This window comes from Lissotriton helveticus, chromosome 4_1, assembly GCF_964261635.1.
Source record: "Lissotriton helveticus chromosome 4_1, aLisHel1.1, whole genome shotgun sequence".
NCBI classification, from domain to species: Eukaryota; Metazoa; Chordata; class Amphibia; order Caudata; family Salamandridae; genus Lissotriton; species Lissotriton helveticus.
Genome location: NC_136063.1, coordinates 69,398,603 through 69,420,417, shown reverse-complemented (window position 1 = coordinate 69,420,417; position 21,815 = coordinate 69,398,603). Strand labels below are relative to the sequence as shown.

The 21,815-nt window shown below is 52.1% G+C and overlaps 1 protein-coding gene across 2 annotated transcripts in view; it reads right to left on the bottom strand.

Moving 5' to 3' along the window:
• ADCK5 (aarF domain containing kinase 5) overlaps positions 1–21,815 on the bottom strand; it is a 276,003-nt gene that overhangs the window by 6,959 nt on the left and 247,229 nt on the right. For both annotated transcript variants that reach the window (XM_078686440.1, XM_078686441.1), the window contains 3 exons: positions 8,990–9,081; positions 7,244–7,496; positions 5,921–6,028 (listed from right to left, as the gene is read on the bottom strand). In XM_078686440.1, coding sequence (XP_078542566.1) covers positions 5,921–6,028; positions 7,244–7,496; positions 8,990–9,081 — 453 coding nt within the window. The remainder of the gene's footprint in view (positions 1–5,920; positions 6,029–7,243; positions 7,497–8,989; positions 9,082–21,815) is intronic.

Below are 21,815 nucleotides of genomic sequence, written 5' to 3'. Positions count from 1 at the left end.
GTGAAACTGGCTCTTGGAACAGTCGCCCCTTGGAAAGGTTTTGTGGGTTCCACCACTGCAGAGAGCTGTAAGTGCGACTGTCTACCAACACGAGTTCTTTTAGTTGTCCTTGAGCCTGGTTCCACTGCCTTGCTAGGCATTCCTGTAAGGGACGCATTTGAAGCCGAGCATGAGGGACGATGAATATGCAGGAGGCCATCATGCCTATGAGCTGCATAAACACTCGGGCTGGCAGGGAGTGTTGTGGCAGAAAGTGAGAGACTGTATGTTGGCTATCCTGACTGGATTTGGATATGCCTTCGCCTTCGTATTTATTGTTGCTCTCAGATATTGTTGTATGTGGGAGAGTTGCAAATGTGATTTTGGGTAATTTATGGAAAATCCTAACTCGTGGAGTAGCTGGATTGTCTGTGAGGTATGGCTGGCACACTGTGCGTAAGAGTTGGCTTTTAGGAGCCAATCGTCGAGGTAGGGGAACACTTGTACTTGTTGTAGAGTGATCATATGGAAATGTTCTGAGAGTATGTATTGGTTCTGAGGTCTAATATTGGTCTGAGGGACCCATCTTTTTTGGGAATGAGGAAGTATAGAGAGTATACTCCTGTCCCTTGATGTTGAAAAGGGACTGGCTCTATGGCACCCTTTTCCAGCATGGATAGTACCTCTTGTTGTAACAGCGTGATGTGTTCTTTGGACATTGGACGGTGTTTGGGCGGTATGTTGGGTGGAGTAGAAGTGAGTTCCAGCCGGTAACCATACTGGATAATTTGTCTCACCCACCTGTCTGTCGTAATGGCGTTCCAGACTGGTATGAATTGTGTTATTCTGCCTCCGACTGATGTTAAGTGGTCTGGAGGGAGTGTGAACGAGTCACTGTTTGGTGGCGGTGGAGGCTCTGGTGTTATTACCACCACGTCTTCTGCCCTGGTTACTGTCCCCTCTATATCCTCCTCTATTGGAGCCTTTATTAAATGTGCCTTGTGCACTACTTTTAAAGGATGAAGAGGTTTGGGATGTGTTGCCTTTGCCTGAGCCTCGAAAAGAGGAGCGACGAAAGGAGCTCCTAGATTGTTGATATTGAAGTGCACCCATGGACTTAGCGGTGTCCGTATCTTTTTTCATCTTTTCTAAGATGGTATCAACTGCAGGGCCAAACAGGAAATCTTGGTTAATGGGTTGATTGAGTATTGTAGATTGGACTTCATTTTTAAAACCCGAGAGACGGAGCCAGGCATGCCGGCGTAGCAACACACTAGTGTTCACAGACCTAGCGTCTGCATCAGCTGCATCAAGGGCGCATTTTATGGATGCGTTAGTGATGAATTTCCCTTCCTGTATCAGGTCATTTGCTTTTGCCTTATAGGGTTCTGGTAGGTGTTGTAATTATCCCTCCAGTTCATCATAGTGTGCTCTGTCATAGCGTGCTAGGAGAGCTTGTGTATTGGCAATTCTCCAGGTATTTGCTGCCTGAGAGGCCACTCTTTTCCCTGAGGCTTCTAAATTTTTTTACTCCTTGTCAGGAGGGGGGGAAGGGGGAGGGGGGGACATCACCTGTTTGCGAATTTGCCCTTTTCCTAGCATTAGATCCAACTAGGGAGTCTAGTGGTAGCTGAGACTTGATATAAGAGGGGGCTGGTTTGTATTTCTTTTCAATTCTTGGATTGAGGACACGTGCCCTGGATGGATCTTTATAAAGATGTCTGGTGAGTGCTTCAATACTCCCTTCAGCATAGGGAGTATACGTACACTCTTCTCTGATGTTGGGAAGATGTTAAATCTCCTCTATAGGGTCAGTGTGCATGTTTACGCCATGATACTGAGCTGCTCTGTCTACTAACTGGTTAAAAGCGTCAGTGTCGTCAGTAGGAGATGGCTTTGTGGGGTATGGCGAGGTATCGGGTATGGGTTGTGTATTATATGGGTCATCAGGGTCATTCTGATCGTCCCATGTGTCATCCTGGTTCCCTTGATCATCAGGGTCTATAAAGTCCTGTTGAGGATCTTCACCCATGTCTTCTACGTCATCATAGTGTGGAGGTATAGGAGAATATGGAACATAAGGCATGTTAGGAGTAAAAGGAGGAGGTGTAAAAGGTCTAGAAGGGGATGTCCCAAAGTCCTTTTTCTTAGGAGAAACAGGAGAAGGTGCTTCAGTGTCCAGTCTTCTCTTGTTCTTATTGTAAACTGATATATGTCCTGTATCAGGTTCTATATACAGTCTATTTTGGTCTGGGCTCACTGGATCAGGATGGAAAAGTTATTCTTCCACTGTCCGTGGCTTTGGCGCCGATGTTTTTGGATCGGTTGCTTGCTTGTTCTTATTTTTCTGTGGAGCTTTTTTTGGCTCGACGTCCTTTGTCGGCTCGACGGCTCTTTTGGGCTCTACGGCCTTGTTTGACTCGACGGACTTTGGGTTGACGGTCTTTTTCGACTCGACCGCCTTTTTCGGCTCGACTACTTTTTTTGGTTCCACTGCCTTTTTCGGTTTGACGGCCTTCTTCGGCTCGGCGGCAGTCTTCGGGTCGACGACTTTCTTTGGGTCGATTCCCTTTTTCGGCTCGATTACCTATTTTGGGTCGACTGTCTTCTTTGGATTGATGCCTTTCTTTGGGTCGACAGTGATCTTTGGATCGACGAACTTCTTTGGGTCGACGGTCTTTTTCGGCTCGGCGACCTTCTTTGGTTGGACGGCCTTTTTCGTATCGACGACTTTTTTGATGTTGTCACCCGTTCTCGGCTCTGCGGCCGTTTTTGAGTCTACGGCCTTCTTGGGAAGTGTTTTGCCTGGACCCAGGGTACCGGAAGGCTTTGGTATGGTCTACGGAGCCGAGCCGGAAGGCGGTGCTTCTGAAGCGGTGTTTCAGTCGACGCTAAGGCTTTTAGGCGATGCTTTGACCGGAGCCTTGTCTGGAGGTGGAGGCAGGGTAGGGGCTTTGGTATTCACGGTTTGCCCCGGTGGGATCTCTTCATCGGAGTCCAACTGGTCTTCTACTGTGACTAGTTCTAGGTCAGAGTCCGCTGCCTCTGGGAGTTCATGTTCGTCGTCGAAAATGTTATCCGGTTCTGATGCCTGTCGCAGCATCTTTTGTCGAGCAGCTCTTCGGTTCCGGATAGTCTTCTTCGACGGGAACTGAGCAGAAGCTGGACAGTTTTCTTCGTTGTGCTCCGGCGATAGGCACCTGTTGCATACTGTATGCTTATCGCTATATGGAAACTTGGATCGACATTGTGGGCATCTTTTAAACGGGGTCCTTTCCATCGGCAGGAGGCCCACGTGGCGTCGAAAAGGCCCAACGGCCTGCGTCAACTACCAGAGATAGATGGAAAGGGTTGTCGAGTCGAGGGATGCCAAGCGGAAACAAGACCGTCGCAAGTATAAAGTTTTTGGCCTTAGAAATTTGGAAAACTTCGGTCCTGAAGTTGGAGGATTGTCGAAGTGCATCCGAACCCAATGGCGGGGAAAAACAATCTGAAGATGGAGAAGATGCCCATGCGCACTGTAGTCCAGGGGAGGAGTCACCTATCTCGTGATACTTCGAAGACTCTTCCAAGACAACAAGGAGCAAACATCCGGACCCAACACTAGGCGGCGATCTATGCTAAGATATGAATTCAGCAGCCCACATGCCTCGAACAAATACTTCCTTGGTGTTCAGGAAGGAGGGTGTATCATGGATTTGTTATTGTTCTTTATGTGGGGCCACTGAACAGAAGATGGGGCGCGAGCACCACCACCTTTTACACATCAGTCAGGTTGACCTTCAGTCTCAAATTTCTAAAAAGACACCTTAAAGTTGATGCCTGCCACTATCTCAGCCCCCATGTCTAGAGGGTAACAGCATATGGTGTTACTGATGTCTTTTCCACCCAAACTTTTTTCACCCTCAGCCCTCTTATTTTAATTACCTTCTAAAGTATTTCTATAAGCCTGCGCACTGGTTGGTCCTATGGATGGCACAGAAATGTGTGCAAGGGGTCCTGGCTACAACTGCCAGAGGGCTCAAACTTGGCACAGAGAGTTGAATGTAGACTAAGTCAATCCAGTACATGGTGCAGTCCAACATTTCCAGCATTTTAAACCTTCATTACAGTCCCTAAAAATGATGCTACAGGCAGTAAGTGGTCTATGCAGTTTTCTTGTTTCTTCATCATCATCCTAGCGTGTCAAACAAACTATGGAATCTGCCCCAATCATTTTTTTTAATATACATTTCTGGCAGGGGACAAGCACTACACTTTTTCAGAAAGTTTTTAGCTAAGAAGCTCCCACCCTGAACACCATAAGGAACACAAACTCATGTGGTTTCAGCTCCGCTGGCGTATAAAGGACAGGAGCCACAGTCTTCATCAGTGCCTTACAGCGCCGGACTAGTGTCAACCAACTAGGAAGGCCCAAAGCCCACTCCTAGTGGTGTTTACTGTGGAACCAAGGCACTAACAAGGAGTCAGTCAGTTGAGCCATGTACTGAAGATTTTATGGTCTCTTGCTGGTACTTTTGAGCCCAGATGACACTGGAAGGAAGATCTAGTCTTGCTGGGCTGGGGGTAAGCATCATGGTGTGAGTGTTTCAGTGTTTCTCAAGGCTGACATTTACACAGAACAGAGAGTGACGGGATTTTGTCTGCAAATAAGAGGATTTGGGGACCTTACTGAAGGTAAGGTTGGTCAGAACAGATGTCAAGAGAACTGAAGTTTTACTAATGTTCAAATGTATCCAATTGCAGAAGAGGGCAGTGCTAACTTCTCCAATACATCTGAGGCCCCCTTGGATGGAAATGAGAGGAGAATTTTGTTCCAGCTTGTCTGGCTCTTGGCTCAGTGGTGCCATTTTGTCAAGCATGGAACTGTCTTGCTCTGCAGTCTGTGGTTGCAAACACAGCCTTCCTTGACCTCCGCGACTTTAGTGTATTCTTGAAGTAGTGGCCGAGACCAGCCCCTTCATCTAAGTCAGAAGAGGGATGTGGAAACTTTAACAATCCTTGACCAGATAGCAGCGGAGTACATGAACAGTTAAGAGCTGCATTTGTTGATGTCACGCCTACCAACCTGGACTCTACATACTCCGGTATCGCAGGTCTGAAACCAACATCAGGCTCTAGCATCATTTGAAGGCAACAAAACAAAAAAGTTCAAAATGCATCTAAAAAAGGTACCTAGGCTGCCAGGAGTTGTCAGAAACTGGAATAAGTACACATTTATGAAAGGTGTCTCTCCTGCCATTAAAAATAATGGTACGACAAAGAGGATGCAGCTGCTGTGAAACTCCTAAGCAAAGATTTCAGTTGCCATGCAACACATGGATCTAGTTCATAAGATGACAGTACAATAATAAGTTATCCACTCAAAGTAATTATTATCTAAAACCATGTGATAACTTCCATCTGCCTATGACTGCTTGTTCCGTTAAACAGCAAAAGCCAATAGCTGAAAGACTGAGGCCTGAGAAGACTAGGCTCAGCCCCCCAGGAATGGTGACTAACAACTTCGACCAGGAGATATCCGGCCTATACCAGATGGTTGGGAGAACGGCGGTGCGGGCGGGCGGGGCATGCTTCTGTCTATCCAAGGGGAGCCCTGTGTGCTGCCCCGGGTTGCTGGACTGCACTGATGCCCACACCTGATACTCCTGCAGCATCAAAGAGAGGCCCAGTATCTCTAGAACCATGGTTATCTCGTCAGTAATTGGCATACCTGGAAACCCTGGGCCCGGACAGACTTGTAACTGCGAATTGAAGGACTTCTCCAGGAGTTATTGCTGCAAGTGAAATACCCCAATACTCAGGGCCTAAGAGAGGAGACTTCCTCTCTGTATGATCCTTCAGCTGAGGGCACCAGGATTATCTGATGTATGGTTACATGCGAATAAGGTTCATTTGATTCAGGTGGTCCCAAGGAGAATGATTCACATATGACCCTTACCTCAATGCGAATTCAAACTTCAGACTCTCCCACACCATCCTGAACAAACGGAAGATGCCGGCGCCAGGCATTTTCTCCCCGACAAGCCTACTCCAGCCTCTGACAGCACTAAAAGGACAAGTAAAGAGATGTTTAGGATTTTTGGTTAGCGATTCCCCAGACTTGAGACCAGTCCTGGATTGCACAGAGCTCTGCGCATGGCACCTCCAATTCATTACAGACCCATCTCCAGTCTTTCATTAAACCTCCATCCTCAAAGATTCTGCTCCACCCTTTCAGTGGATGGACAGCACTTTGCGGATTCTATAAAACCGGTGTGTTGCTTGGCCAATCCATAAGGAATCTACACCACACGTCACAGCCCATCAAAGATTCAGTCATTTCCATTCGCTAGATGTGCAGCACATTCCATCTCACCTCTAGATTATTAAGCATTCTACCCAGGTTCATTCCATCACTCCTTGTCCAACAGATCACTGATTTTATACCATGCATGGACTGAACGTCCGGACCGTCAGTCTCTACACCCCACGTTCACTGGAAGTACAACATCACAGACTTTACTGTCCCCTTTTAATACATTCCGATCCCTCAAAGATTTCACGGCCAGCTGATCGATGGTTCAACTCATCACATATTCTACACCATCCATTTACCACACAGCTAGCTCCTCATTGCACAACCAATCAATGAAAGACTCTACACCACCTCTTCAACTCACTTCCAGCCCACTAAAGATTCTTTCCTTCCTATTCACTGGCTCTACAGCACATGATCAAAACATCATAGTACTCCCAACAGATCAATGACTTTACACCACCTGCTGACTGAAGTTCAACAATCATGGAACCTGCCACGATGTGTATACTGCTCAGACGAAGCATTAAGGATTCTATACCACCCACTGACTGCTGTCCGACCGCGTACCCCTACTCCAATCCATCAAGCACTATGTCCCACTCGATCACTAGGAGTACGTAACTAAACACTATCTGCTCATCGTCCTTTCAATGCAGTAAGGATCCTACCCCATTCTCTCGCTACAAGATCGAACAGGCAGCCATACGACATCACCTGTTCGAGAACAGCCAACGCATCAAGGATTCTACACTACCGTTCACATCATGCTCACCCCACCAGTACACTACACCTCCTACACAGCCATCATTCCTAGGTCAGTGGCTCACTGGTCTTCAAGCCCAAAATCCAACATCTGATAAGTTGTCCTTTCTTGAAAGAACACTATTTTGTTCAAACCCTAATTCGGGATTGGAATGTCAGGGTAAAATTCCACCTCTTCTGTGAAATCTGAGCCAGACTCACCTCTTTGCCATGATGAAGTATCTGTCCACAGGAGCCCCCAGCGTGATGTTGATGCTGCGCACAGTATTGATGTTCCGGAAGACCAGCAGCATGGGCCTTGGAAGGTCCTTCAGGACCTGCATGATCCTGTCGAAGTGCTCCGCAGCCATGGCCTGCATGTACTTGGTCTCTTCGCGTGTCAGGACATTGGAGAGTGTGAAGTCTTTCATGCTGATGGGCCGCTGCATCAAGATTTCACAGAAGAGAAAGTAATCTGTGGTGAGAAATACAGAGCGTATTACATGGGGCAGCATAACAGGTCCATATTTAAAGGACAGAGCAGGAAAAAGCAAGCATATAGAGAGGTCTCCTGCACTGCCATGAAGATGGTGAAAAGAAGGGCGGGTAAGGGAAGTGTATGTTTGTGGTCTCGGTAGAGCGAAAAGCAGCAGAGCACTGCATATGGTCGAAGGCAAAGATAAAATCAATGAGCTATTGGAGGGGCAAATGGGAAATTACACTTAAAAGATATTTCAAGGCGATCCTCATGTTACCCTATGGGAGGGAGAGTACTTACAATAGTGAGGAACGAAATTAGCAGTAATTCACAATTAGAACATGTAAAACACAACAGCACAACCTACCTTTTAAACACTGCACCCTGCCCATGGGGCTACCCTGGGCCTACCTTTACATGTAATAAAGGGAAGGTTTGGGCCTGGCAAGTGGGTGCACTTGGCAGGTCGAAAAGGCAATTTAAAACTGCACACACCAACACTGCAGTGGCAGGTCTGAGACATGTTTGCAGGGCTACTCATGTGCGTGGCACAATCATTGCTGCAGGCCCACCAGCAGCATTTGATTTACAGGCCCTGGGCACACTGGTGCACTTTACAAGGGACATATTATTAAATCAAACATACCCATCATGGATAACCAATCACCAATACAATTTAGACAGAAAGCGTATACACTTTAGCACTGGTTAGCAGTGGTAAAGTGCCCAGAACCCTAAAGTCAACAAAAAAGAGGGCCAGAAAAATAGGAGGAAAAGGCAAAAGGTTTGGGGGATTACCCTGCCGAAGGGGCCAGGTCCAACAATGACCTTAAGCCGGATACATTTGTGTCTTATGGAAGGAGGAGGTATGGGAGAAGAAGCGGACACAGAGTTATGGGTGACATTGAGACTGACACATGTCCTGGGAGTCAAATGTAAATGTAAATGTAAATGTGCTGGACTTGTAAAGCGCACAGCTGCCCGTAAGCGTCCCGGCGCTTGCTTAGGGAACCCGTCCTGGTATTCCCCTGTGAGAAACCCCAGCAGGGTGTCCACAAGGTGAAAGCCAGGCATCCCGCCGCGAGGGGCCGTAGTGGAGATTAAGCAAGCTATTGCCCAGAGTCGCAGAGTGTGACCCAGTGAGTTGAGTAGGCACCAGAGTGAGAATTGTCGAGTCCGTGGAATTTTGAGCCCGAGACCCGCCGAGGCAGGGAATCGAACCCTGGTCCACGGTCGATCTCAGCTTCCGGGTCTGCCGCCTCTAACCACTGAGCCACGCTTCTCCACAGTCAAGAAGGGGTGCTGGGTGTGTAGAAGGCGTGACAGAAGAAGTGACCATAAGAGAGGATCCCAAATGTCCTGTAGAATATGCAGCTGAGAAAGGGGCAACAGATAGATAGGAGCAGGTGTCCATTATGACGTAAGAAGGAATTGAAAGGAGAAGACGCAGTAGAGGACAAGGATGGCGCTGATGCTATTTTTAATCTCACCTTTCACACCCAGTTGATTTGAATGTAGCCTCATGGCAGCATCGTCACGCAGAATTATCGCTCTCCAAAGCTTGCATAGGGCAGTGCGATCCCTGGGGAGACAGATGTGTTACATAAGTTGGTTGAAAATTGCCCGGGGTTCTCTAATTTGTTGAGGAGAGAAGGCATATTTTGCCAGTGTCTCCACCAATTGTGGATCAATCAGTTGCTAACTCTCGCTAATGCTCTTTCTGCTGTATAGTCCTATCTAACTTGTGATTCTTCACCTTGTGAATCCCTCCAGGGGCCCAAATGTACGCAGAAACTCTTGAAACAGCTGCTGCGCGCATGCAGGTGGCACCATCAGCCTCTTTTCAGACTCCATCCCACTCACAGACATGACGACATACAGCTGCATATAGGTGCCACCCTATGGGATGATGGAAGTTTAATTACTATTTCCCCACACCTTAAGACACTGAGCATGAATGACAGATTGTAAGAAACTCGCAGTGTGAAATTCTTGCTAGGATCCTTGCTAGCTCCCAACGTTCCACTGCACAAAACAGAAGTAAGCTGGAGGTGAGCAATCTGAAGTTAAGATCAGGAAACACCTTACTATGGTAATTAACTTCTTCTGATGGATACTTCTAATCGTAAAAGTCCTTTTTGAATTAATAATAGGCAATGCCCCACCCAGGAGTTGGATCTGAAGAATTGACTTTACACAAGGAAGTCCTGCAGAATTGAGTGGGCAAAAAGGCCCTCTGTAGACTTGGAAATCTATATTTTAATAACTGCTATAGATAGATGCCCATGTGTCGTCTGGCAGATGCCCAAAGCAGGTACGCTCACGTCTAGGGCTGTAGTTGCCACTTTTACTGTAGTAGAATGAGTCCTTAGACCACTGGGAAGGTCCTTCTTCGCCAAGGTATACAGACAATCCACCATTTTAAGGTCTACTTTGAGTCACCTTTATTTCTTTGTATTGACTATTCCAATACAAAATTATCATGCACCCAGTGCTACTTGGTCTTATTAATTTAAACACTAAGGTTGTCATGGATGTAATCAGTGTAGCCTCTCCTACTTACAGGGATGTGGCAGAGAAAGAAATAATGCTGGACTGCTCAACATGAAATGGGGATACCATTTTCAAAAGAAAATATGCATGTTTGCATAAGTACCAATTTGTCAGAAAAAAGGTACCATATGCAGGCTTGGCTGCCAATGCTTGTAACTCACTGACACACCATGCAGAAGTGATTGTAATTAGTGCAGTTGTGAAGAAGCTCGAAAGGTGCACACATGAGAAATACTAGAAACAAATTACAGTCCCACTGAGATATGCTGAAGAGAATAGGAGGGGACATATGTGGGAGCCTTTTTAAACACTAGGATCAGCTGTGCTCAGTCCTGCCTATTGTTGAAAACCTGCTGCATGAGCGGCAGAGGCGGAATGGCATATATTGGACTTGGCCCTTCTGGCAGGTTCACCCCTAAACTTTTTTGCTTTTGATATGTGACTTGGTGCTAGTGATTTTTGACTTCTGCGCACTTTACCACTGTGTCCCAGGGTAAAGTGCGTGCGTGTAGTGAGGTTGGCCTGCCCTCCCATAGGAATGCATGGGGAATGTATGTGTCCCTGGTAGTTCCTGATTTTTTTTTGTAAATATTTTTTTTATTGCAGCAAAGTAGGTGGTACAATCAAAGCATTTGCATCATTTCCTTTGTCGCCCATTATAACTATTAATCTCCAGTATACGTGCCACACAACCGTTTAGCTCACACCCCGGAGGTCGAGCGGCGCAACAGTAAATTAAATCTTGTGGAAGGAGATACAGCATGACTCCTTGGCACCCAGGTGTCTGGGAAATGGCAGTGCTACTTTTCGGTTCTCCCGGTCTCCCCCCCATGCGCAGTGTCCAGCAGGATCTGTAGCTCTTCTTCTTCAGTGCTGAACAACAATCCCCCGCCCGCTCAACTCTCTCAACCCCACCCAACCCCCTCCCCCCCTCTAGAACTACCCCTCCTGCCCCTAACTCCGCCCCCCACCCCCCAGACGTGCAATGTATCACCAGTGCGAATCCACATCCGCCCGACCAATCCAGACCCGAGGTAGACCATCAGGAGCAATCAACAAACATCTTGCAGTCAGCACCTAGGAAGTAGGGGAACTAGGAAGGGGGACTAGGTCCCCCTCTCATCAGGCGGTTGGTCCGCTGGAGCAGGGCTATGCTCTGGGGCGTCCTCCTCGTCCAGGTCTAAAAGTGTGAAGTCCAAGACCAACCCCTCCCACGCCCTGGCCCCCTCTAGAGCCGCGTCATTGTCTGCCCTGAGTGCAGATTGCATACGGAGCTCTCCCTCACACCGGGCCCACTTGAGAAACTCGGCCTTCCACCTCTCCACCGCAGGGCCCTTATTCGCCTTCCATTGGGATGTTATGGCCCGCTTCGCTAGGAGTAGACCCAGGTCTAGGAACTTGCTAGTAATCTTGTTCTTCGATGTGTGTGGGAACCAGTGTAGGATGCAATGTGCCATGGTGTATTGCAAGTCTCTCTCCGTAACCTCCCTCAGGTTGTCCACTACCTCCCGCCAAAAGGAACCCAATTCTGGGCAGGACCAGAACATGTGCTGGAAATCAGCCAAGTCCGCCGGACATCGCGGACAGGTCGCCGGGTGGGCCGGGAAATATGCATGCAGTTTGTCAGGGGTCAGGTAGGCCCTGTGTAGGACATAGAGGTGCACCAGCTGAAATCTAGCGTTGCGCGTCCCGTTGCGGACCCGTGCCACTATGCCGTTCCACGCCTCCTCAGGGATCTCCGTCGATAGGTCCGCCTCCCATTTCGCCTTCAGGTTCAGCAGTGGGGTAACCATCTCCGAGACCATGCGTCTGTATAGGCACGTGACCGCCTTGATCGTCCCCGCCATCATCACCACGTACTGGCAGCCCAGAGACAGTGGCGGATCCATTATGCCCGACTTCCAGTGCTTGCGGATCGCCGTCGTTAGTGCTGCATGAAGGAGGAAGTCTTCCCCCCGCCAACTCAAAGCGGTCTCTCAGAAGGTCAAAAGGCAGCAGTACCCCGTCCTCATAGAGGTCCCCCATGGTTGTGAGTCCTTGCAGCTCCCATCTTCCTAGTCCGTGCCACGAGCTCCCATGCGGTAGCGCCCCGCACAGCCTGAGCGGGATCTCAGGGGCATAAGGGATCGTAATACGGCCCCTCCGGCGATATCTATTCCAGCATTTCCGGGCCGTCGCAAATTCCTGAGTGAGGTGGAAATCTCCCATCGGGAGCCCCAGAACAATCCGGGAAAGCACTTGAACCGGGCCTGCCGGCTCCCCCAATCCATCCTCCCCTCTTCTGGCTCTCGCGACCCATTGCGTCAACCATTGTAGCTGTGCCGCAAGGTAGTATAGTTCGTAATCAGGCACCGCAAGCCCACCTCCCTCTCGGGGGCGGAGGAGCGTACCGTGTGCCACCCTGCGTCTGCCCGCCCCCCACAGAAAGCCGATGACCATCGACCTCAGCCGCCGGAAGTAGCTCGCCGGGATCCAAATCGGGAGGGTCCTGAAGAAATAAAGCAGCCGCGGCAGGGTCACCATCTTAAGAAGTGCCACTCTCCCCATTAGTGACAGTGGAAGCGTGCTCCAAAAGTCGAAGTTCTCCTTAGTGTGCCTAATCGCCGATCCAATATTGTCCTCAAGGATATCCGTCTTATCATGGAAAATCGAGGTCCCAAGGTAGCGCAGGCTCCTTTCTTCCCATGTCACCCCCTCCGTGGCCTGTGGACACGTTCTTCGCGGGCGGGCCGGGAACAGGTAGGACTTCGCCCAGTTTACCCGGAGGCCTGACACCCTGCTCAACGAGTGGAGGAGGGTTTTTGCTCCCCGCAGCGAGTCAGTGGAGTCCGCTAGGAACATCAGCAGGTCATCTGCAAATAATGCGATGTGATGCACCTGCCCATAAACATCCAGCCCCAAATATGCCCGACCCAGCCGGGCTCGCGCCGCGAGGGGTTCGACGGCCATGGCGAACAATAGGGGGGAGAGAGGACACCCCTGGCGAGTGCCCCTGCCCACCGCACACATCTCAGAGATAACTCTCCCAGTTCTGACCCTCGCCGTCGCGTTCCGGTAGAGCAGCTCTGTCCAATCCACGAAGCCCTCTCCCAGGCCCAGTGTACGCATGACATGGAAGAGATAGGGCCACTCCAGGCTGTCAAATGCCTTCTCCATGTCTACAGCAAACACCACCGCCTCATCTCCGTCATACGTGTCAGCCTCCAAAACATGTAGAAGCCGCCGTACGTTAAGCGCCGTGTTGCGGGCCGGGATGAAGCCAGACTGGTCTGCATGGATCAACCTGGACATATAGGGGAGCAAACGCGTCGCCAATATTTTACTCAGAATTTTATAGTCCAGGTTGAGCATGGTCAGGGGGCGATACGCCGTCCGGTCCCACGGTTGTTTGCCCGGTTTCAATAGGGGGACGATGAGCGCTTCGCTAGTGGTCGTCGGCAGGTTGCCCAGTCGCTTCGCCTCATTGTAAAGGCCCGTCAACCTGGGTGCCAGAAGGTCGATATAGGTGAAGTAAAACTCCGTCGGGAGCCCATCAGAGCCCGGCGTCTTGTTCCTTGCCATACCCTTGATGGCGACTCTCACCTCCCTCTCCTCAATTTTCCTCCCGAGCCGCTTCGCGTCCTCCTCCCCCAGCTCCGGCAAGTCTAACCCCTCCGTGAAGCTCAGGAAGTCTTCCACCGACGGCAGGACCCTGCTGCGGTATAGCTCCGTGTAGTAATCATAGAATATCTCATTAATCCCCCCTTGGTCAAACCGCGCTGCTCCCGAGTGGTCTCTGATCTCAAGGATGACCGAGCTCCGGCGAGCCGGATTGGCCAGCCAGGCCAAAAGAGCTCCCGACTTATCGCGCTCCGAGTGTGCACGTGTGAGGTAGGCCTTGTAGTCGAAGCACCTGAGGCGCTCTACCGTCGCCGCCACCACTTCCCGCGCCTCAAGCAGCGCCTCATGTGTGTCCGGCCGCTCCGGTCTTGCTCTTTCCAGCCCCCGCAGCTTCTCGTCCCCCTTTGTGATGTCGTCTAGCAAGGTCCTCCTAACTCCTGATGCGGTCGCAATGCATTGCCCCCGCACCACTGACTTGAAGGCGTCCCATTCAATCGCGGCTGAGCCCGCATTGACCTGGAAGTACGCCTCGATGTTCAAGGCTATAGTGGTGCGGAAGAGCCGGTCGTCTAGTGCCTCCGGACGCAGCTTCCAGGCAGGTACTCGCGGGCGACACTGCGACCAGCGCAGATGCACAAGTAGCGGGTTATGATCGGAGATCGTGCGCGTGAGATATTCACTGTGGCACACCTCTGCATGCACGTCCTGGGAGCACAGGAAGGCATCAATGCGAACGTGGAGCTCGTGGAGAGCGGAGAAAAACGAGTAGTCTCTGTCCGACGGGTGGTTAGCCCTCCATGAGTCGACCAGACCCCATTGGCGCTGCCAAGCAGAGCGCGCAAGTGCTAGTTTGCCAGCTGGTGCGTTATGCAAGGGGGGGTGCGATCTGTCCAGTGTAGTGTCAAGCACGCTATTAAAGTCCCCGCCAAGGAGCAAAGGCTCCACCAAAAACGGGGCCAGCTTGTTGGACAGCAGGGATAGAAATGCAGGTTGGTCAATGTTCGGGGCGTACAGGCAACCCAAGGAAAGGTCCCTCCCATCTAATTTGCCCCGCACTATGACATACCGCCCCTCTGGGTCAATTAGTTGTTGAGTGCACTGGAAAGGAACACCCGCCCGTACCCAAATGGCCACCCCCCTAGCATATGCGGAGTAGCCAGTGTGGTAGATCTGCCCCCTCCATCTCCGTTGCAGTGCCTTCCCTTCTTGAGCTAGCAGATGTGTTTCCTGGAGGAAGGCGAAGTGAATGCCCCTTCTGACTAAATAGGAGTGGATCTTGTGTCGTCTGTGCATAGTATGCATCCCCCTAACATTCCATGTGAGACATTTGTAGCCTAGGTCGGGTCCCATTGTATTTTTTTTTTAATTTATTTATTTATTTTTAACATTTATTAAGCGCGAACAATTGCCCGCAGGCGTCTCGGCGCTGTACTTTTATTACTCTCCTGTGTAATCTGTGTAATCTTACAATTTTCAGAGGTCAAATAGCCATGTCTTCAGTTTCTTCCTAAAGGACATGAGATTTGGGCTGGATCTTATGGTTTGCGGGAGTGTGTTCCACAGTTTTGGGGCGGCAACTAGGAAACGTCTGTCTCCCCAGTTGACGAGCCTGGTCCGTGGCACTACCAAATCATTCTGTCTTGCTGATCGTAGTGTCCGAGTAGGAATGTATGGGGCGAGATGGTCACTCAAAAATTGAGGCGTTTGCTGGTGTAATGACTTGTAGACGATGCACAGTGTCTTAAATTTAATTCTGTTCCTGACAGGGAGCCAATGAAGACTTCTTAGGGTCTCGGTTATTGGTTTGAATTTAGGGATGTTGAGTAGAATTCTAGCTGCTGCATTCTGGATTGTCTGCATTTTCTTGATAATCCTGACTTGAGCATTTGCGAGTAAGCCGTTGCAGTAATCCGATGCCGATAGGACCAGAGCACTGACCAGTGTCTTGCCAACATGTTTGGGAAGAAAAGGAAGAATCTTCCTAATCAGTCGTAATTTATAAAAGGCTGTGGAGGCCATTTGATTGGCGTGTGCCATGAAGTTTAGGTTGTCATCAAAGATGACACCCAGATTTCTCACCTTCGTGGCCGGTTTAGGCACGGCTCCAAAAGAAGACGGCCACCAAATTGAGGACCAGCTAGGACTGAGATGGCCAAAAGTGACCACCTCGGTTTTTTCGGAGTTTAATTTCAAACAATTTGCAGACATCCATTGTCCAATGGCCAGCATGCCTGTTTTGAAATTCTCCGCCACTGTTTCCCCATCGTTTCTAACAGCCAGTATCAGTTGTGTATCATCTGCATATGAGGTAAGGTTCATCCCGTGCGCTTTGATGGTTTTTGCGAGGTCCGACACATATAGATTAAATAGTGTCGGACTAAGGGATGAACCTTGAGGTACCCCACATGGCAGTGATAACTCTGCAGATTTAAACTGGCCGAGTGTAACGGCCTGAGATCTTTCTGCCAGAAACGATGCCAATAGATTTTTTGCCAGGCCTTGCACGCCCATTTTTTCGACACGATTGATTAAGATCTTATGGTCAACCGTGTCGAAGGCGGCCGACAAATCTAACAGGACCAGTAGTGCTGTGCCACCCTGGTCTCTGATTAATCGAATGCCATCCGCCGCTTTGATGAGTGCCCATTGCGCTTCATCCACACTCTCAGCGACCCCCCTGGCACGTCCGGGTCCCACCCCCATTCCCCCCCCAAACTGAGCAAATAAACTTCCCCAACTCCCACACCCCAGGACAGACAACCAACGTGGAAACCCCATCCAAACTCAAGCAACGAAAGTGTACGTCAAGTGAATAGGGCTAGGGCGGCCAGTACGCCTACCCAAACAGGTCCGAAGCCCCCCGCCCCCGCCCCCCCGGAACAGTCAGGAGGAATCCCCCCCTGCTCTACCCCCTCCACATCCCAGTGATGAGCCTCAGGAGGTCTCCGCTTCTCACTGCGTAGCGTCCGAAGGCAGCTCCCACCCACATCCCAGTACCTTACAAATTTGTCCAACTGCTTGCCGTCCACATCAGCCAAAGATGCCGTCCGCTGTTTGGGGAGTCACCACCGGCAGGTCCGTCTCCGAGAGATCGTGTCCACTACTGGAGCCAGGACTGGGAGCGCTGATCTTCGACTGCTCCGACGTGCCGCTAGCAGGGCTGGCGCCTCCCTGGCTGATGGCTGCCACCGCCAGCACCGCCTTAGCTCTTTCCTGCTGCCATCCCGACGGGGAACCAGATCTCCGCGGTGGCGTCGTCCCAGTAGAGTGCCTACCAGGTGAGGCCTCCGGAGGGGCGCCCACGTCCGGCTCCCCCCTGGTATCTAACCAGCTCCAAGCCTCCTGCGGTGTGTGGAAAAAGTGGGAACGTTCTCCAGCGATGACCCGCAGCCGAGCCGGGAACAACATAGCATAGGGCAGCTGCAGCGACCTCAGGTTCCGCTTGACCGCCAGAAAGGAGGCCCGTCGTCTTTGTACGTCTCTGGTGAAGTCTGGGAAGACCAAGACCCTGCTATTATCAATTCTCAGGTCCGGCAGGTCCCTGACCCTCCGGAGGATGTGATCTCTATCTCGAAAGTGCAGGAGGCGCATCACGATTGGTCGCGGCGGTTCTCCTGGCTTGGGAGGGCGCACCGGGACCCTGTGGGCTCGCTCCAGGGCGAAAAGCTGGGAGAGTCCCTCCGGAGCCACCTCGGCCCGCAGCCAGCCCTCCAGGTAGGCGACCGCATCTTGGCCTTTCACCTTTTCTGGAACCCCCACGAGGCGGAGATTGTTGCGTCTGGAGCGCCCTTCACTGTCCTCGGCCCTGAGTTCCAGCACCCGGACCTTCTGCGCTACCTCCGCCAACGACGCTCTCAGGTTAGCCACATCCCCAGGCAGGTCTTTCAGGGTTACCTCTGAGGTCGCCACCCTCTCCTTCAGCTTCCTGTGGTCATCCTTCAATAGGGTCAGGTCCGAGCCGATGGTGTCTATACGCTTTTCAAGAGCTTCCCGTGACGCTACGATCGCCTGCATTATGTCACTCAAGGATGGATCTCGCTGGCCGGTCGAGCTGCTTGCTCCAGACGTCGGCGCATCTTCCTCCACTAGGTGGCCCGGGTCGTCCAGCTTCAGTGCTTTGAAGCCCTTCTTTTTGCCTCCTCGCGCCATTCTGCCGGGCGGAAAGGTCTGCGTATCTTAGCGGTGGTCACCAGTGAATCAGGGCACTCCCGGAACCCCCTCCGGTCTCGCCTCAGTCGCTCGGCTCTGCACCTCCAAGCCCTTGCCAGACAGGACTCTAGTCCGTCGATCAACTCCAGTCGCTTTATTATAGGTGGTGACTGCCCTCCTGGGAGTCTCAGGCCGGGTTCGCGCCTTCAAGCGCCAGGCCCAGGTCCGCGTACAGCGCGCAGGCGCTCCCGGTCAGGAATCAATCCCCCACCGCTAGTAGTCCAGGTGACTCTGTGGCGGGCACCAGCGAGGCAAGGCACTCTTCTTCGGTCCCGCCTCAGTCGCTCGGCGCTTCTGCACCTCCAAGCCCCTGCCAGGCGAGGCCCCAGTCCGTCGATCAACCCAGGGAGCAGTACTCACTGTGCCAGGGCGGCGGGATAGCGGGGTCCCCGCTGCAGTCGCCTGGCTAGGTCTCCCACACCTGGGGCATCACAGCCTGATTACGCTCCTCCGGGCGTCAGGCCCACCGCAAATTCTGGAGCTCGAGTGCTCCCGGCCAGGAGGCAGTCCTTCTTCGCCAGCAGCACAGGTGCCCCACTGGGGTGGGTGTCAGGCCCCTCCGCCGCCTCCTGCCACGCCGCCGAAGCTTGCCCACCGCTGGTCACGACGTCTCTGCAGGCGCCCCGCCTCCCAGGGCGGAAGGGGCACCAGGGGTATCTCCTAGGCGGTAGGGGAAGACAGTCCAGCGCAAGGCCGCAGGGTCCCCACCGCCGGCAGCAAGAGCAGAGTCTGTCACTTGCGCGGCGCCATCTTGGGGTCAAGCAGTCTGCCGGCCCCTCGCTCTCCGGCCTCTTTCTCTCCGCTGCGCCAGGCGATGCCTCTCACCTCTTACAGGCTCGTGATACCTCCGTTATTAGGAGGGGGAATTTTCAGGGGCCCGCTGGGTGTGCTCCTGCTGTTAGGTCGCCGCCGCCAGGCACATTAAGCTGAGACAGCGGCCGCCATCTTGTCCGCTCTCTTCGCAGGTCACCTCGTCCCCCGAGACACGGTCGCCATAGGTAGCTGCCAGGGTCTTCAGACTGTCAGGCTCCCAAGACCCTCCTACATGCATTCAGGGGTCCGGGGTTCGAGCCGGGGTGCAGGATGTGCTGTGGTGCGAGGCGGGCGCGGAGGAGCTCCGGAGTCCCGCTTCCACCTACATCGGCGCCGTGGCCACGCCCCCTTCCCTGGTAGTTCCTGATGTGTGGGGAGTGCACACTCGAGTTTGGTATATGCGGACTCGTGTGATTAAATGATGCGCGATGATGTGTGCGGCTTTATTGTGTCTAGTGTGGAAGTGCCACTTCTAGAAGTTGGCATGTCTGTGTAATTTATGTGAATTGGCTGTCTGGCTTGTGATTGGCTGGAGCTGGCTGGTGAGCCTGGCTCCAGGGGTCAGGATGGGTCTGCCCCGGTGGTGAGTGGAGAGATCTTCATGATTGATGTGAGGGAGGAGTGAACCTGGGACCTGAATAGGGCTGGGCTTTCCCCACTGAGAGTGCTCCAAAACCAGCAGCGACTGGTTTCCCCCCCACCCTGCAGGCACAGACAAAGAAAATGGGTATATAAAAAGGGGCTGTGACCCCTTGCAAAATGTTCTGTTCCTGGATCCTATCTTGGAGGGGGCCTGCTGCTGCTGGGCACCAGGAGGACCGCCACTGGAGACTGCCTCCCTGCCTGGAGGACCCTGTGAGCTGGACCCTGGGCCCAGCCTTTGCCCCTCTGCCTGCTTAAGGACCTTGCTGGACTTTTTTTTGACTTGTAAACTTTTGTCCCTAAAGCGCCTGGGCAGCGCTTGATTTCCCTGCCCAGGAGTGCTGCTGTTCTTATCTGCATCCCAGCGTTACGATCCCTAACTCGAGGGATTCCCCGGCGTGGGGATCCCCCCCTTTTTGCCATTCCAGAGCAGGTGCCCACCCTGCAGAATCGCCGCTATTCTTCTATCCAAGAGCGCAGGTGCCCACCCTGCGTCTTGGAGTCCTGGTTTCACCTTACACGGGTGCCCACCCCGATTTAGTCCGCCAGGGACCTCAGCGTTAAAACGGGAGCCTACCCCGTACTTTTCCAAGGAATCGTCGCGCCGCCATTTTCCAGCACGCCCCGGAGCCTAGAGGCTCGTCCTCAGTGCCGCGCTGCCATTGGCGGCCCCAAAGAAGAATCACCGCGCTGCCATTGGCCAGCGCGCCCCGGAGCCTAGAGGCTCGTCCTAAGGGCTGCGCTGCCATTGGCTGCCCCTGAAAGCAAGGCAGGAAGGAGGACTGGAGCCTACCCCGCCTCCTTACGACGCATCCCGGAGAGCGGAGGCCCGGATGGAGGGAGCTGACCGGCGAGGCCCCTAGCCCGGTGAGTAGGGCTCCAGACTCTGGGTACCCCGCAAGGCCCAAGACCCTCCACTCTGCTCGAGCGGCCCCCGCCTGATAGGGGGGCTCGCTCCGCCGTCGGGGGCACTTCTTTTATTAAAGCAGCGGGCCGCTCCCCCCTTTACTCTCGTTTCCGGGGGCCATTATTTCGTGAGTCCCCCGAGCGGGACTCCAACGTGTGGGGCATTTTTAGGTCGAAGCACGACCTGCTTCAATGCGTAGCATTGATGGCAGAGTCTGCTTCGACAACTATTGCTGCCCGTTATTGGGAATGTGGACAGGAAAGGGTGCACGAGCGCAGAGTAGCTCAGTTTTCACCTCGTGAGCGCGCACGGCGCCGTGCCCCTCACCTGTCCACATTCCCTTGCGCAAACACTCTACACTCACGCATGCGCACATACACAGGCATAATACACAGGCATACACAGGCACACACACACTGCATACACACACGCAGACCCACGCGCACATACACACACACACTGCATACACACACGCACACCCACACCCACGCGCACACACACTGCATAAACACACGCCCCCCCCCTTTCCTCACCATGCTCTTTTCTTGCGGGCTCCTTCTGCCTGGCTCCCAGTGGATAGGCGGGTGCGATGCGGCCAGGGGCTCCAGTGCTGCTATGGCGGGCGGGGGCGACGCGGCAAGGAACGGCCAGGGACTCCAGTGCCGTCCATTACCTCTTGTACGCCATTAGCAGCCGGAGACGCGGCCAAGAACACTCTGCGCCTGCGCAGAAGTGCGTGCGCCCGCCTGACGTCACTTGCCGGAGACGCGGCCAAGAACACTCTGCGCCTGCGCAGAAGTGCGTGCGCCCGCCTGACGTCACTTGCCGGAGACGCGGCCAAGAACACTCTCCGCCTGCGCAGAAGTGCGTGCGCCCGCTTTTTTGTTTTGTCTTTTACTTTATTTTTCTTTTCAGCCCATCGTACTCTTTGATTGACTTTTTGTCAACCTGTGGCTGCCATACTATGTGAGGCCGCAAATAAAAGCAACAGCACCCATGCTTTCACGGCAGATTACTCCTGGCAGCGATCGGAAGTGGTCCATGTTCCTGGCAGCGATCGAGAGAGGTCCATGTCCCTGGCGGCTCCACAATAATAGTCAGAGATCGGAGCATTTATTTTGGGTGTCAGAAGCCTCTTTCCAGGTAGGAGAACAGCTTTCTACAATATTGCAGACTCGCAACTGGTTTAATTTAATTACAGTACGAACAGCGCATATTAGCAGAAACAAGTGTTGAATAACGAGTTCTATTAGAAATACGAAGCGCGTTTGAGGCAAAAGACAATGAATATGCGCACAGAATATCTGGAGTAAGGTAACATTAAGTTCACGCACAATTGCCAAGACTGTTTATTCAACGCACAGGATCAGAGTTAATTATACTCGAAGCTGGAACATTCTGGTCATTTTTCCTTGTTTATGGAATACCAAACGATTGGATTTGTACACTTAAGGATTCAAGGCTCTGGAGCATAAGAGCAGCGTTGGAAGTGATTTCCTAGTGAGACTCTTCAATTCATTAACAGTTTGTAGAATCGAGTCTTTTAGGCGTTTTTTTTCCAGAGGTAAAAACACTGTACTTGTATAGTGTGG